Here is a 17249-nt window from a genome sequence, read left to right on the forward strand (position 1 = left end):
AGGTAGTGATAATGGAAGCACTTGTCATTGAGAAAAGCAGAGGTTTTGGAACTATCTTGAAATTCAGGAATCATTAGTCACAACACTAGGGTGAGATCCATAACCCCCAGGGGAGCTGTTAAAGGTGCCAAGGGAAATTAGGCCTGCAGTCAAATTAAAAGAGGATTAGAGTGTAGCTCTGAGAAACTCCAAAACTCACTACCAGAGTATGCTTAGTCAGTGCTGGTCTGAGGATTTCTTAAGAATCTACAGCTCGGGGGCGCCTGGGTGGCTCAGTGGGTTAAAGCCTCTGCCTTCGGCTCGGGTCATGATCTCAGGGTCCTGGGATCAAGTCCCGCATCGGGCTCTCTGCTCAGCGGGGAGCCTGCTTCCTCCTCTCTCTCTCTCTGCCTGCCTCTCTGCCCACTTGTGATCTCTCTCTGTCAAAAAAAAAAAAAAAAATCTTTAAAAAAAAAAAAAAATCTTTAAAAAAAAAAAAGAATCTACAGCTCGGATGCTATGACAACAGGCAAAAGCGGTGCCTTTTCAAACTTCAGCATTTTACATGCTTCTTGCTAATCAACACCCAGCAAGTGAGCCCTGTCGGAAAAATGCATTTCTTTTGTTTCTCATTATCTTGGAGAATAACTTAGGTGGAATTACTGTAGAATGTTTTATTTTTTATATAAGAAAGCCTATCCTTTTATAGCCTTTAACTTTCATTTTCCTTTTTTTTCTTCATAATGACCTGGCTGCCTCTTAAAGTGGCCGAACCAAGTTTCCTGCTTGCCCCGTTGGTAGTGGCTACTGATTGTGGTTTCTTTTTTTCTCTTATACTGTATGGCACATTCTGATGTAATTTTTTGTTTTGTTTTTGTTTGGGATTATAATGTTGAGTAAGAATTTTCAACAAATTTTTTTACGCATGTTGTAAAATTCCCTGAAGTCATTTTGTTAAAATAACATTTTAGATGATGTTTTTTGAAATAATGTAATACTGTATTCAAGGGAGCCTGATGAATATAACAAGATACAATACAATGTAAGTCAAATACCTGGATAATTGTGACATTAAAAGTGAGAACCAGAATTCTAAAGTGAAGCCAGATGTAAAGCTGGGAGATTAACTGTATGCCACAATTCTGTACATCTTTTCTTAGAAGAAAGCCATAGTTTTGTCTTGAAGCATTACTATAACCAAAACACAGAAGGAAATACAATTACTTCCATAATTTATTATGATATCTGAAAAAAAAAGAATAAAAGAAAGCAACTGGGCTGCTTATAAGCAATATTCACTGTTCAGAAATCAGAGTGAAATTTTTTTTTTTTAAGATTTTTTTAAATTTATTTATTTGACAGAGATCACAAGCAGGCAGAGAGACAGGCAGAGAGAGAGGAGGAAGCAGGCTCCTTGCTGAGCAGAGAGCCCAATGCGGGGCTCGATCCCAAGATACTGGGATCATGACCTGAGCCGAAAGCAGAGGCTTTAACCCACTGAGCCACCCAGGCGCCCCACAGAGTGAATTTTTTTATAGTTTCCTGGTTAAGTCGTTGTTCAGAGGGTGTGGTCTGTCCACAGGTATGGTCCTTGAGCTGTTAATGAGTGTGACTAAGATAAATACAGAAGATGATAGTAACTTTAGAAGCTTTTATAGCAAGTTGACCTTCCTTTGACATTCACATGTGTGCTCATTTTCCTATTATTTCTCTTTGAATTGTATTTACAAAAGAACCTGTTCATGATGGACTAGGAATTTAAAATGATGGCTAGATGACAGTCTTCACTGCAGCTAGGTGAGAGGCAATGGTTTAGGGGAGCACATGTCAGGGGTTTGCAGTGCTGCCTTCTCACAGTGGACATACTATGCTCTTGGCATGATTTGTATGCTCTGCAGTTAAAGCAGTTCTGTAGGGACTCAAGTTTGCAGCTCTCAGATAGTCTGGCTTTTAGTGAAATTTTGCTTTATTAAGAATTTTTACTTTTCTTTTTTGAGTAGATAATAATTCATCTAATTTAAATACACAAAATGCAAATGGATTTTCAAGTGAGTCTCCTTCCCACTATACCTGGCCATTTCCTCTTTTCAGAGAGGCACCTGTCCTGTGTCTCCTGTTAATTGTCTCTCAGTGTTGGAGTGGATCACTCAGTTTCCTTCAGATAATCCTCTGTGAGTATTTTTTTAAGTTTTGGATAAATATGGAATCAGAGTAGATCCAGAGTTAGCTTTTCTATGTTGCTGGTTAGGTGCAGAGCATTTTCTTTTGCTTTCAATAAACAGTTGTCTTTTAAGTAAATGATGAAAAGAAAGAAAGTACAGTCTTTTATGTTTACTGACTTACCCTTGAGGTGAGAATGGGAGACCCTTAAAGATGCCAGGCTGCCAGGCCCAGGCAACAAAGTAGGAAGGCATCTCTCCTCTGCATGGAGTTGGGTTTAAGGTCAGTCCAAGGTTCTCAGGGAGGCTTCACTGTGGCAAGGTGGAAAACTGGCCATAAGTTTTACCTCATGTAGCTGTAGTAATTTTAGTCTAGAAGAGTATTAAACTGGACATTACATAATCTTGGCTATAAAATAATCTCAGCAAACACCTAAAGAGCATTTAATTCTGAGCAATTTAAATTTTTGTTCATCTTCTGAGATGTGTCCTAGAATGTCTCAGTTTGTATAGGCTGTGTACCCCAGGGCATGGACTTGTTAAATAGGGGAGTTAAACTTTTTTTTTTTAAACAAGGTAGTTATTCTAAGAACTGTGGTGAATGGTTAACAGGTAATCTATGCAAATGAAGAGTGTACAGAAGTAGAAAATGGAATGCAAAGCAGCGTGGTATGATATAAGGAGCACAGACTTTAGATCCAAGTTTGGGACCTTTGTGACCTTCAATAAACTTTACCCTCTGTGAACTTCAGTTTCTCAACCTATTGAATGAAGATAGTTACTACTTTATTGCAGGGTTATTGGCATAAAGTAATAAATGGTAGGACAGTTATAATCTGAAACACTTTAAGATATACACACATTAAAATATATAAAAGATTAAAAAATTACAAATGTACGTATTTAAATATACTGAAGATTATCAGGGAAGGATAAAAATCAAGGAAGTATTAATGTCCTGTACTCTCTTAGGTGTATTAAAAAATCCCCTATTTTTCATTTTAGGATGTGAAAGTATGGTGCAAAAATCATTAATTTCTGGCAAAGCCCGATTCTTAATCCAAGAAACAGTGTGTAAACTTGAATATCTTGTAATTCCTGAATGTCTGATCTAACTGGTTTGCCCTTATCCTATATTTCCTGTGGGTGAAGACATTTCCATCCCCTGTTTTTCCTGATTATATCTATGAGGAGAGGGAACTTACATTGGTTTACAGAAAGGTGGGATTTGTTTTTTTGTCATGTAAGCCTCCAAATTCCCTAAGGATGGGTTCTGGGTATCTTGCTATTCAGATAAATTCCTTATAACCTTTAACTTTCTCTTCTTGTTTTTCCTTGAGGGTTTATTCCAGTTCTGCAGATTTTTTTTTTTTTTAAAGATTTTATTTATTTATTTGACAGAGAGAGAGAGAGATCCCAAGTAGACAGAGAGGCAGGCAGAGAGAGAGCGCGGGAAGCAGGCTCCCCATGGAGCAGAGAGTCCGATGCGGGACTCAATCCCAGGACCCTGAGATCATGACCTGAGCCGAAGGCAGAGGCTTTAACCCACTGAGCCACCCAGGTGCCCCTAGACTTTTTTTTTTTTTTTAAAGATAATGGTTAGTGAGAAAATGGCTTATCAGGCTTGGGATGGTGTGATTATAGGGCCAGGGAGAAGGGTGTTCTAGGAAGAAGTTGGTGAGGAGACTTGGGGCATGCCCACAGGCTACATGTAAATAAATATGTTTTACAAACCATTTCTCAGGTCTTACAGAACCTGAGAGCATTTGCTTTCGGTCAGCTTGTCTTTCAGATACAGCTAGACTAATTGCAGAGTCTGAATGAACTTGATGAAAATAATTGCTTGGCTTTTTATTTTCTGGGATAAAGCTAATTTTGTCTTCCCTCTTTTCAAAGAAGGACATGCAGACCTCTTGTTTCTTGGTAGACTTTGGCGCCAGGTGACTCCTGTAAATGTTCATGCAGTAAATGTTCCTCATCAGTCTAGGTGTCCAGGGCCCTGGTGGGGTTGGGGACCTCTGAGAAGAGTTAAGAGCTACTTTGCCCTGTAGGAGCTCACTTATTTGATTAAAATGCCCTAAAATGTCAGTTATTAACATCAAAAGCCATTTTGCTTATAATCTATCATTAGGAATAGTAAAAGCAGCTGAAACATACTGAGTTCTTCTATGTGCCAGGCCCTTTGTGTGCCAGGATCTTCACATATTTAATCTCATTAGGGTACCATCACTGTATTAGCCATTCACAAAATTATTATGAGCATAGTTTGATGTTTACTATTTAAAACAGGGTTGGGAGAACTTTCTCCTACCTTATCCCTATAAAAGGCTTAGTTCAAAAGCAAGTTATTGAAATTATATATATATTCTCTTTAAAATTAACAAACCACAAATACAAACCTTCACTTAATATTAAAATATTATATTACATACAATACACTATTATGTTTTATTATATGACTATTATGTCATACTATAAAAACATTACAGTATATTAGAAATGTACCACAGGGCTATATCATTGGATGGCACAAGTAACAACACTCCCCAACCCTTGGTACAATAGAGTTTAAGGTGAGGCAGAAAAAAAACCCAAAGAGGGGAAAAAGCAGGGTGGGGGGTTGCTGGTTAAGGACATTTTTCCTAATGGGATTGGGGTGATTGACAGAATGGAAGAGAGAAATGGGTAAAGCAAAGGTACCCTTTGGAAGCAAAGAGTAGGGTCAGGTGGGAGGGAGGTGAAGCGGAGAGAGGCTTAGAAGGCTTTTAAGCAGATTAAGAGGTGTCACAGCTTGGGCTTCAGAGAAACTGCCTTCTAATGATCTTTAATCCCTCTCTCTGGTTGAGCTGCTTACCTGTTTACTACTTACTCAGAAGTGCCTTCCAAGTGGGGCAAGAGTGACAGCTCTAATCCATATCCCTCTGCAGTGGGTGGGGCACTGCTGGGCCCTCAGGACCCAGTGAACAACCAAAGACAGGTGTGTCCTTTGGGTGCCCCAGTATCAGAGGGGAGACATACTGTGTAGGTCCTTATGCACAGTAAGAGTGGTGGTGAATACTGGACTTGGGCCTTGGGGCACAGTGGTAGGAAGGGCAGGCATTCTGGAGCAGGTAATAGCTGAGTTTTCAGTTCCTTTAAAGAGGAGTAGGAATTAGATGACCAGGAGGAGGGAATGGTTGGGATTTATGCCAGATGGAGACACCTGCATGAGGAAAGGACAGATGAGCTAAGAAACAGCTATGGTTTGTTCAGCCAACTTAAAACACTTTTAGTGTATTTGGAGCATGTGTTAAATACAGTGTGAAAAGGCCTCTTGTGGGAGAGTATCTACAATTTTAGTGATTCTGTTTTATTTTTGGAAATAAAATTTTTATGTATGAGCATTGACAGCAGTTCTGAATGAGCCAACTTTTTTTTTTTTTTTAACTCTTCTTGAGTTACAGACCTTTTTGACTAAAGCCTGGATCTTTACTCAAAGAAAAGCATGAGTGTAATAAGTCCATGCAGGTGCACACTTACACATAAACATATTCACACAAAGATGCACACACTCACATATACACATACGTACTCCTTCATATAATCCTGGAGGTTCACAGTTCTCTTATTAAAGTGTAACATATGCCTCCAATTAAGTTAGAACCTGTTTTATGCTAACTTGAGCCAATGGAGATGGTTTTTCTTAAAATGTTCAAAATAATTTACCATAAATGTAGGAATTATGATTATGAAGGAGAAAGGGATTGGCTATTTATTTCATGTGTAGCTCTATACTTTTCCATGACCCCCTCTCCCCAAGTTTTTTACAGTAGATTGTGGGCATCATATTATTACATGTATATGTATTGTATGCCTCTAAATGATTCTCTTTAATAACTATACTGCCATTATTGCACACTTAATAAGTTAATATAATTAGATATCTTCCTGTATTTAAGTTTCTCCAGTTGTCTCATAGTTGTTTTTAATTGTTTGCTTGTTTGAATCAGGATCCAAAATGGGGTTTATATATTACAATTGGCTGATATCCCTCAAGTCTTTTAATTTCCTCTTTCCCCCACTTTCCCTCTTCCTCCCTTCCTCCCTCCTTGTTTCCTTTCTGCCCTTTCTTCTCCTTTTCTTTCTCCCTTTCCTTCTTTTCCCTCCCCCCCCTCTTCCTCTGTCCTTTTCTCCTCCCTGCTCTCTCTTCTCTTTCTCTCTCTCTGCCTCTGTTTCTCTGTCATAATGTATTTGTTAAAGGCACTGGGCCATTTGCTGTCTTGTTTCCATAGCTTGATTCAGGCTACTTTTATTCCTGAAGTGTTTTCTCATCCCTTGTATTTCCTATAAATTGGTATTTAGGTTTAACATGTTCATTCTTGGTTTTCTTGATGGGGGTGATGAGAGTAAGCGTATCCCGTGGTTGGTCTTGTGTACTTCCGTAGGGGGCATATAATGTCTTGTAACAGTAGCCATTGAATATCAGTGGTTAGGATCCATTATTTCATTAGCTGTTGCAAAGGGTGATAATTGAATTCTGTAATTCCTTCTGCATTAATTAGCTGAAATCCTTCTAAAAGGAGACTCTTGTATTTGGTTACCTTGGGGTATAGGACAGGCAAAATAAATGATGTCTTTTCTTTACCCATATTTATGAGTTGGTCTATACCATCCTACAATGGTGATCATTTTTTTTTTTTTTCTTTTGGTGTCATAAAAACTCATGGAATTATATTTTGTGTTTCAGTCCAATTGAAACTTGTTGATGCTCAAATTGTCTCATCTGTGGCTGTGAAAACCTTTTTGTTTGGCCTCTGCATCTTTTGATGCGGCCTTGGTAGTTGTTGCTTTTTGGTAGAAGAAGATGATTCATGTATTTTTCCTGCTTCAAATCTGGAATCAGTTATTTTTTCAAGGGCCTCAGGAGCAGGTTTATTTTTATTTTGAAAGTCTTCAAATAAAAAATAACGGTACTTTGTTTTATCATGCTACAGCTGCTAAAGCACTGATTCTGGTTGAAGTTTCGGAGTGTAGGGAACTTTATCTGTTCACCTCTTTGTCAGGATATTTAGAGCAGTGTTTTAGACACAGTAGGAGCTTAATAAGTATTTGCCAAATCATTGTGTGGATTGTTTTATTTGACCAAAAACTGAATAGTAGTAATTCAGTCCTTCTTCCCCTTTAAGCTTGAGTTTTAGTCTCTCTTATCTTTATTTTCAGTGATGACCCACAGGCCTTATCTGAGATTGTTGAGCCTATAGGGCTCCCGCATCTAGTAGCTTCTCCTTCATCTCAGAATGCTTTCATGTCTGCAAATTGTACAGCCTTTAAAAGTATCCCTGATCCTGGCCTATTACTCCTTACTCCCTGTCCTAGCTGATGGGATTGCTCCTATATGTATGAAAACAAACTAGGAGATAGCCCCTTGCATTTAGTCCTCCCGTGGCCTCCAGGAAGCCTCATTCCTCTTTCCTAACACTCTCTGACCAGTAAGTAGTCTTCTGAGGTGCAGCTTCCTAGGGTTGCTTATTAAATGGTGCTTTTCCCCTGCACTGTGACCATGCCCAGCAATCTCTCCTACGTTTGTCATTGTTTTTCTTTTTCTTTTTTTTTTTTTAACTCTACATATGCCCTACCCCCTGTACTCTCACTCAACATAAAAGAACTTTTTCGTGTACCTTAATGACAAAATTTATTTGTATTTTATTTGCTTTCTTTTTTCAAAGTGAGTTCACATTAAGTATCTCATTTAATTCCTACACAACTGCCCTGTTAGGACCATTGGGTCTGTATTATTTACATTTTATGAGTGAAGAATGGAAGCCCAAATCTTGTCGGGTCTAAGATCCCACCATTAATAAATGACAGATTAATGAGGAGCTGGAATTAGAATTTAAAGCTATAAAGGTTTTTCACTATGCTTCATGGGCTACCATAAATCAAGGAACTCCTTGCAAAATTCTTTGAGGCATTCTTGCGTTAAGATGGTCTAAAATGGCTTTTCGGAGTGATATTTGCCCCTGTATGATGAGCTTTTACTTTGCATTATGGTTTTATGATTTCTAAAGTAGTGAACAGAACTTTGCAGTGAAAGATCATGTTCCCTTTATTGAGTTCAAAAATGTTGAAAAATAATGGACAGTAAGGAGTATTTTTTACTTCCCTGTCTGTTAAATCATCTGGAGAGAGAATAACCTTTGGGAAGAGAAATTAAGTAAAAAATGCTATGAGCAAACAGAAGAAATTATAAGAAGTTATACTTAAAAAAAACCTTTTAAACAGTGCTTTTTAAAAAAAAAAAAAAATTCAGAAGATAACTGCCCCGTCTTACTTTTCAAGAGAACAGTGTGCTCTTATCATTTGAGATTAGTGTCCGTGTCAGGCTGTATGTGTATAAAATTATTTTAAGATTATTCTCAAGTGGTAAACTGAGTGTTTCTAATTTAGTTTTTCAAAATGTTACTGTAACTTCAGTATGGTGAAAAATGTGACAACTAAAAGAGCAAGCAGACCTTTTCTAATGCAAAGACTACAACTAATGTTTTTCTCTGGTGACTGTAATCTTTATAACAATTTTATCATTTTTATTTCCCTGTCAAGCATGAGTTTGGGGCTGTGTAATTTTCATAGCCTATGTATGTTTAAGTGTAAATTGTAAGTGTAATAAGGAGTATCCTATAACTTGTATTATATCTAAAAATTTTTGTACTGTTTTTGAAATTTTTTCTCCTTGATTTTCATTTCTTTTTCTGTTAGGCAAAACTCTTCGAAATGGTAGTCCTGCAAATACTTGCTGCTAAAGCAATATTTTACCTAAATTTGGGAGTATTACGAATCATGAACATGTTTATATGCTGTCCTACTTAAGTCATTGAGAAAGACATTCTTGATCTCTAGCTTTCCCAAGTAGAAAATAACGTTTGAACCACTTAAGGAGTTAGTCAAGGTATTGCTGTTTTGTAATTGAATCCAGATGCTAAAAAAAGCTCATGTCAGAGGTAGCAGAACTTTTCTTTATCACATCACAAAATATCACATCTAGTTGGCTTTTTAATCAGTTGAATTACAGAGAAATGTAACAGGTTCTAAATGAAAAACAACATTAAATTCCCCACACAACTCTATATTTGTTTAATTGTACGAACTGTAATTCAAAGGGGATGGGTTAAATAATCAATTGTTCAAAGTTTAATTAAATTTTAGGTGCTTAATCTGGAAAAAATGATAGGAAAAAGTTGTACCTTTGGAATGCTTCTGAATTCTCTCTTGTAAGAGTACTTGATTTTAGTTCCTGCTTGGACTTATTGAAAAAATTAGAAGCCATTAACTTGGTAGTCTTATTTTCAAAGGGAATAAATATTTTAGGGGAATTTAGAATTCTGTAGCAATTTTCTGGACTCCTCCTTGTTACTACTGATCCTGATCCTATAGGACAGATGATTTTAAGAACATTACTGTGAAACTTCTTTTTTTTTTTTTTTTTTTTTTTGTGCACCTTACATGTCCTTTGGGATTTTTTTTTTTTAAGATTTTATTTATTTGATAGAGAGAGATCACAATTAGTAAGAGAGGCAGGCAGAGACAGAGGGGGAAGCAGGCTCCCTGATGAGCGGAGAGCCCGATGTGGGGCTCCATCCCAAGACCCTGAGACGAAGACCTGAGCCAAAGGCAGAGGCTTAATCCACTGAGCCCCCCAGGCACCCCCCAGGAGCTCCCCCCTTTTTTTCTTTTAACTGCCTATGCTTTTTTGAGGAGAGGGGTTTTACTAAAAAAGCATCCAGGGACATAAGCCCTGTTTAAAAAAACATGTAGGACAGGTATTACTACTGAACTGGTCTTATCTGAAGTTTAATTTTAAACTAGAGAATTTAGTTTTAAACTAGAGAATTTTAGGGGCGCCTGGATGGCTCAGTGGGTTAAAGCCTCTGCCTTCGGCTCAAGTCATGATCCCAGGGTCCTGGGATCCAGCCCCACGTCGGGCTCTCTGCTCAGTGGGGAGCCTGCTTCCTCCTCTCTCTCTGCCTGCCTCTCTGCCTACTTGTGGTCTCTGTCTGTCAGATTAATAGATGTAATCTTTAAAAAAAAAAAATTTACTAAACTAGAGAATCTTAAATTAGAGAATTGTAGGGGAAAGAATAATAAACAATCAGATGTTATTTGAAAAACATACTTTTTCAAAGATGCTTGCCATGGAATAAGATTATTTTAATTACTTCTTCAACAAATATTTGTTGAACTTCCCCGTATTCAGGCCCAGTTCTAAGGACTGGAGATGGGAGACAGTGGAAGACTGCTCGCCTTAGTAAGTAAGTACTCTAGCAAGGGGCCTTATATATGCATTCCAAAAGATAGCTTTTCTTTCACTTCTGGGATAATGCAGGGAGGGTAGACATATAATAAACAAGTAAACAGAACTATTTTAGGTAGTCACTAAGTACCATGAAAGTGATTAACCTCATGTGGTATGAGAGGGTGCAAAGTGGTTTAAAGCATTTCCAGGTGCTCAGTCTTGAGATGAAGGTTTAGAAGGATATTCCTTTGTTCCTGTCACTGTCTGTCTCTTTCTCTCTTAGGAATAAGAAAACCTTTCCCCGAAGCCCCCAGTTGACTTTCTTTTTGGTCTCATTGGTCTCTACTGAACCGCATGTGTATCCCTAACCTGTCTGTTCATCCATTGGCTTGCTTCTGGAGCTGAGTTGCCCTGGGAAGGGATGACTAAATACTTTTGGGATTTCGTTAGAAAACTTGGTAGTTAATAAACACTGACCATTACAGTTTTGCTTAATAATAGCTAAAACTGTATGCCAGGCTGTATGTCAATACTATGTACATTATTTCATTTAATTCTTTTACCAGTATGTTAAGGTAGGTGCAGAAAGTGAGGTGTATGAGATAAACTTGGGCAGTGCTGCACGTAGAACTGGAATACTAACCTAGCACCCCAGTCCCAGACCCAGCATTCTCAAAATGCCATCTGTGGAAAGTAGGAAGTATGTTTTTGAAATATTCTATACATGTCTGTTAATTATAATAAATAATTGAGGATCTGAATTGGTTAACTAACCTTCAGCAGCTAGAAAACTCATATGAAACTTTCTGTTTTTCTGCAGTGTGGAACAATTATTGTCCCGCATCCCCAACTCTGTGTATAACACAATATGTCACCTTTTTCAGGAATCTTTCCTTATTCAGACTATGCTATTCAGGAATCCTTTCACATACATCAGCTGGACTTTTGGGTCCTGATGGGTAAGGAGCATATATTCTGTCTGTCTCTGTGTGGCTTATAGCCGTAGTGCTGAGCTAGGCACTTCACTCAGTGAGCCCTTGTTTTATCGAATCTGCCTTAAGCCTCATGTTAAACACTATGATAAGTCATGTGTTAAAATTCCTGAGAGATTTTCCCCTTAATTTAAAAATTATTTTATCTTACTTTGTCTTTTTTTTTAGGATCACTTATCTGATTTCTAGAGGTTTTAATAAATGCACATGTTTGATAATGCTAAATATAAGCAGTGTAAGTTTTTCTCCACTTCTGTTCTTTGAGAGAAAGAGAGAGAGAGAGAGAGAGAGAGAGAGTGTGTGTGTGTGTGTGTGTGTGTGTGTGTTAGAGATACATTATACTTCAGGATTTGAGTATGGCTTTTATCTTTTTACTTGGCAGTTATAGAATCTCAGGCTACAGGTGTGTGAGATTCCTGTCTGTCATTGAGGAGGTGTTGGCTAAGGACACCAGCCTGTTGTGCAGGCACTGCACCCCCTAGAGGAGGAAGAAATCCAGTAATTAGTCATTGAGCTGAAGAAATGTGAAACATGACATCTGGAAGGGAATGGTTAGCAGCATCTACCCTGCAATATATATTAATTCTGGGTTTAATATAGATCAGCCAATCCTCTTATTTTGTCACCCAGGGATATTTAAAATAAAACCACAAACAAAAACCCTCCCATATATGAATACGAAATATTGCCATCATTTAAAATGAAGGATATTTTGGGGGCACCTGGGTGGCTCAGTTGGTTAAGCCCCTGCTTTTGGCTCAGGTCATGATCCCAGGGTCTTGGAGTAGGGCTCCCCGCTCAGCAGGGACTCTGCTTCTCCCTCTGACCCCCACCCCATTGTGCTCTCTCTTGTACTCTCTCAAATAAGTAAATAAAATCTTTAAAAAAAATAAAATTAAGGATATTTTAACACTAGAATAGTTAGGAAGTAATCTCAAGAATAGATTTTATAAGAAGTTTGGATATTAAGCTGTGGGTTTGTCTGACATTATCTTAATTAATTAATTAATTAATTAATTATTTTTTTGCTTTGTAATAGCTTGGTGAATCCTCAGTCAAGGATCTGCACTATAAAGAATGGGATCCGAAAATGATGGTGATTTTTAGGTGATGGAAGGGATGGTTATTACCTATGCTATTGAGGAAGTGAGGTCATCTTGACCCAAGACACCCTTATTTTTCCATAAATGAGGATGGTAATAGTGTTCAGATGGCTGTTTCATAGCTTTCTAATGTAGTTCACTCTACAAATCTTATAATGCAGTTAGTGATAGTTGCTTAACAAACATGTGCAGATACTGTTTGAAGAAAATAGTAAAAGAATGATCTTTCTAAAATTATGGGTTTTCAAATTATCACATTTTGGGCATGCTATTTTCTATAGTCCTTTTACTTCCCTTTAGGTATTTCAGCTACACTGAGCTCTTCTACAGTCAGGCTGCCATCAGCCTATGGGAAAAATGTTTTGAATAATAATGTAGACGTTTCCTGTAAGCATCTAAGGTATGTGGACTGTACTCGTACTGACTCTTCATGGCCCTGTAATGTAGTGGGAAGGTAGTATGTATATCCTCTGTACTGTGTCTGCAAAGTAGATGGACTGGGGATCAGGAATAGTAGCTTCCCTTTTCATCATTGCTGTGAGTTTAATATTTATCCCTGGGTGAGTTGCTCAGCTTTTCTCAGTGGCAAGTTTGTCATCCATAAAGTTGGGAATAGTGAATGCTGATAAGTTAGCCACACTGGTCAGTTGTGATACAGCTGGATGCAGAACAGGCCATATTTTTAAGATGATGGATGGATTCTTTCTAATCTGGGACAGGGAATCACTTATCTACCTTTACCAATTCATCTCCCCCTCCCTTTCCCCTAGGCCTGGAAAAATGCAATTAAGTTGGTAAATATATATGTGCTTCTTGGTTCTCAAGATCTTGTTTTAGAGAAATGTTCTAAAATTTTTTTTCTTTTTTGCTACCCTAGGAATTTACTTGTGTAATTCCTCTTAGTACTTAAGAAAATTGCTTCTGGCAATGTTAATATTGCAGTCTTCCCAGGAGAACCTTAAAAGGGGAAACCCTTTCATCACAGAAGAGGAGGAAGGATCTAATACGAGAACCACTTCTTATTTAACGATAGATAGTATGTAAATTGCTCTTATAGATAATATTCATTCCTTCAATAAATATTTATTGTACATCTGTTAAGAAAGAAACAGTTCTAGGAACAATGCAGATAAACTAATAGGCAATTTGAATCTGATACAAATTTTGTAACTTGATCATAATTCCAAACTCTGTCATTATAAGCTCAATATTTCATCCTTATTGTGGCATAGACAAGCAGTTAGTTGTTCACCATTCTTTTTTTCTTCCTTATAGGACACAATCACTGTATTATTTGGATTCAGCTCAGTACTTAAAGGATGACATTTTCCAGCTTCCTTAGCAGTCACTGATTCTTTGAGTTCTGGCCAATGAATATAAGAGGAAGTCCTGTGGGTCTTCTGGAATGGCTGCTTGAAGAGAGTTGGGCCCCATTAGCATTTACCTTCCTCTTTCCTGCTACGTGGTAGGTGGATGTGATGTATCGAGGTCCAGCAGCAATTTTGGATGATTAGGTAAACTTGAGGAAAGAGAGAAGGAGCCCAGGTCCCTTTTTATTGTTGACCTGATAATCAATAGCCACATCAACCATGGACTGACAACCCCCAGACTTCTTTTATCTGATACACATGTGTTAGATTTTAACTTATATGCAGCTGTACCTAATCTTTATGAATAATTTGTGTTTTCATGGTCATTTTCAACTTTAGCAGCCTGATTATAATTACAACACCATATCTGAGCAGACTTTCGGGGGTCCACCAGTGTGCTTACCCTCCTTCATGACTGCTGCTGACAGTCATTCCAGGTTGCAAGTAAGGAAAACCTCAGATTAAGGAATATCAACTGCACTGTTCTTGAACAGATATGCCTGGAAAAATAAACAGAAGTTCTTAAAATATGTTATCCAGGTCAGCAACACTGGTATCAACCTGTGTTCTGTGTTCTGAATAGAACTCTGGAGGGTGAGACCCAATAGTCTGTTTTTTAATGGGCAACTGATGTAAGCTAAACTTTGAGAAGCACTGCTCTATGATTTATGATTTTATGCACCTTGTCACTCAGATATTTCCATATGAAGTTGGCCAGGCAGCAGTGGGCTGGTTGGTTTGAAATTGATGAAAATGACCATTTGGACACTGCTCAAGTTGTTTTGCCTTATTTACTATGGAACTGACAAAAGACTGCTTAAGAAGGTGAATGAATTCATGCACGAGATATGTATACTCCTTGAGGGAGACAGTACAGCGCTAGTGTTTTTCAGTGCTTCCCAGAGTCACCCCTGGAGTTTGCCAGTCAGTGTAGCCCACCTGAGGTAAGAACACAGAGCCATCCAATAGCAGAGGAAAAGATACTTTCTTTGAGTGGGAAATCTGGTTTCAGATTTGGATATCTGTGCTTTTTATGTTCCCTATTATACCATCAAACTTTTCACTGAAAAATGGACAAATTCCTTAAAAAAGACAACCTACCAAAACTGACTCAGGAAACTGAGCACGTGCATAATAGTATGTTTATGAAGGAAATTGATATCATTACCACAAACCTCTCACACACAATGCAAAAGCTGTCTCAAACCCAAATCCTGAAAGCTTAGGCTGAATGGTGAAAAAGAGCAAGCCATGTGGTCTTCTGGGGTACAGTCCGCAGGAGGTAAGAACAGCAAGAACAGAGGTACCAATGTAAGAACCTCTTAGGTTTCTGGTGTGTACAAGGACCACGTCATTTAGGACCTATAAGAATTTAATAGTGTTCGGATTTCCTTCTAATTGAAATTGGGAATAGATGGAAGGTATTACCTGGAAGACTTATTATGATCTGATTTGAGATTTGGTAAGTCTGTTCTGGCTGCTACATGGAAGGTAGACTATAGAAGGCCACAGTGGAAGAAGGGAGAACAGTTAGCATGCTGTTGGAATAACTTGGACACAAGAAAATTGTGACTTAAACTAGAGGGCATGGAGGGAAGAGGTCAGATTTGGAATACAGTTCCAAATATGGTTCAGAGATATTGTAGGTTTAGTTCCAGACCACTGCAATAGAGGAATATTGTAATAAATTGAGTCAGATGAGTTTTTTGTTTTCCCAGTGCATATAAAAGTTATGTTTACACTATACTGTAATCTTTTAAGTGTGCTGTACACACCTTGATTTAAAAGTACTTTATTACTGAAAAATGCTATCATCTGAGCTTTCAGTGAGTTGTAATCTGGTGGAGGGTTTTGCTTCAATGTTAGTGGCTGCTGACTGATCATGGTGGTGGCTGCTGAAGGTGGGGTGGCTGTGCCTATTTCTTAAAATAAGACAATAATGAAGTTTGCCACTCTGATTCTTCTTTCACAAGCAACTTTACTGTATAGCATGCAATGCTGTTTTCTAGCATGTTACCCACAGTAGAATTTCTTTCCAAACTGGAGTCAGTCCTCCCATCCCTGTTGCTGCTTTATCATCTAAGTTAATGTAATACTCTAAATCCTGAGGTGTCAACAGCATCTTCACCAGGAGAAGATTCTAGCTCTGGCAAGCCACTTTCTTTGCTCACACATAAGGAACAACTTACGCATTCAGGTTTCATTATGACGTTGCAGCAGTTCAGGCACATCTTCAGGCCCACTTCTAATCCTGGTTTTCCTGCCGTTTCCGCCTCATCTGCAGTTACTTCCTCCGCTGAATTCTTGAACCCTTCAAAGTCATCTATGAGGGTTGGAATCAACATTTTACAAAGTTCTATTCATGTTGATATTTTGACTTTTCCCACGAATCATGAATGTTCTTTTTATTTTTTTTAATATTTTAAAAAAATTTTTTTTAAATTTATTTGACAGAGATCACAAGCAGGCAGAGAGGCAGGCAGAGAGAGAGAGGGTGGGAGGCAGGCTCCCTTCCGAGCAGAGAGCCCGATGTGGGGCTCGATCCCAGGACCCTGGGATCATGACCTGAGCCGAAGGCAGAGGCTTTAATCCACTGAGCCACCCAGGTGCCCCATCATGAATGTTCTTAATGACCTCTAGATTGGTGAATCCTTTACAAAGTATTTTCAATTTACTTTGCCAAGTTGCATCAGAAGAATCACTGTGGTAGCTATAGCCTTAGAAATGTGTTTCTTAACTAATAAGACTTGAAAGTCAAAATGACTCCTGATCCATGGACTATCCAATAGATGTTGTGTTAGCAGTCATGAAAGCAATGTTAATCCCATTGTATCTCTCCATTAGAGCTCTTGGGTGGCCAGGTACACTGTCAATGAGCAGGAATATTTTGAAAGGAATCTTTTTTTCTGAGCAGTAGATCTCAATACTGGGCTTTAAATACTCAGTAAACCATGTTGTAAACAGATGTGCTGTCATTCAGGCCTTGTTCCATTTATAGAATCCTGGAAGAATAGATATAGCATAATTTTTAAGGGCTCTGGGATTTTAGGAATGGTAAGGGAGCGTTGGTTCCAGTTTTAAGTCACCAGCAGTATTAGCCCCTGACAAGAGAGTCAGCCTATCCTTTGAAGCGTTGAGGTCAGACATTGACTTCTCTTCTCTAGCTGTGAGAGTCTGAGATGGCATCTTCTTTCAACAGAAGCCTATTTCATCGAAACTGAAAATCGCTCTTCAGTGTAGCCACCTTTATTAATAATCTTTGCTAGTTCTTTTAGATAACTTGCTGCAGCTTCTACATCAGCCCTTGCTTCTTCACCTAGCTCTTTTGGTGCTTCTTAAACCTTATGAACCAGCAGCCTCTGCTAGGGTCACCCTTT

General features: G+C 38.3%; 1 protein-coding gene across 3 annotated transcripts in view; it reads left to right on the forward strand.

Moving 5' to 3' along the window:
- GMDS (GDP-mannose 4,6-dehydratase) overlaps nucleotides 1–17249 on the forward strand; it is a 640099-nt gene that overhangs the window by 36540 nt on the left and 586310 nt on the right. The window contains exon 1 of one of the 3 annotated variants that reach the window (XM_047734311.1): nucleotides 10372–10423. The exons of the other annotated variants lie outside the window; for them this stretch is intronic. Coding sequence (XP_047590267.1) covers nucleotides 10390–10423 — 34 coding nt within the window. The 5' untranslated portion in view covers nucleotides 10372–10389. Of the gene's footprint in view, nucleotides 1–10371; nucleotides 10424–17249 lie in introns of those variants that run through there. 3 annotated transcript variants of the gene reach the window in all.

Source organism: Lutra lutra, chromosome 6 (assembly GCF_902655055.1).
Source record: "Lutra lutra chromosome 6, mLutLut1.2, whole genome shotgun sequence".
Classification (NCBI taxonomy): Eukaryota; Metazoa; Chordata; class Mammalia; order Carnivora; family Mustelidae; genus Lutra; species Lutra lutra.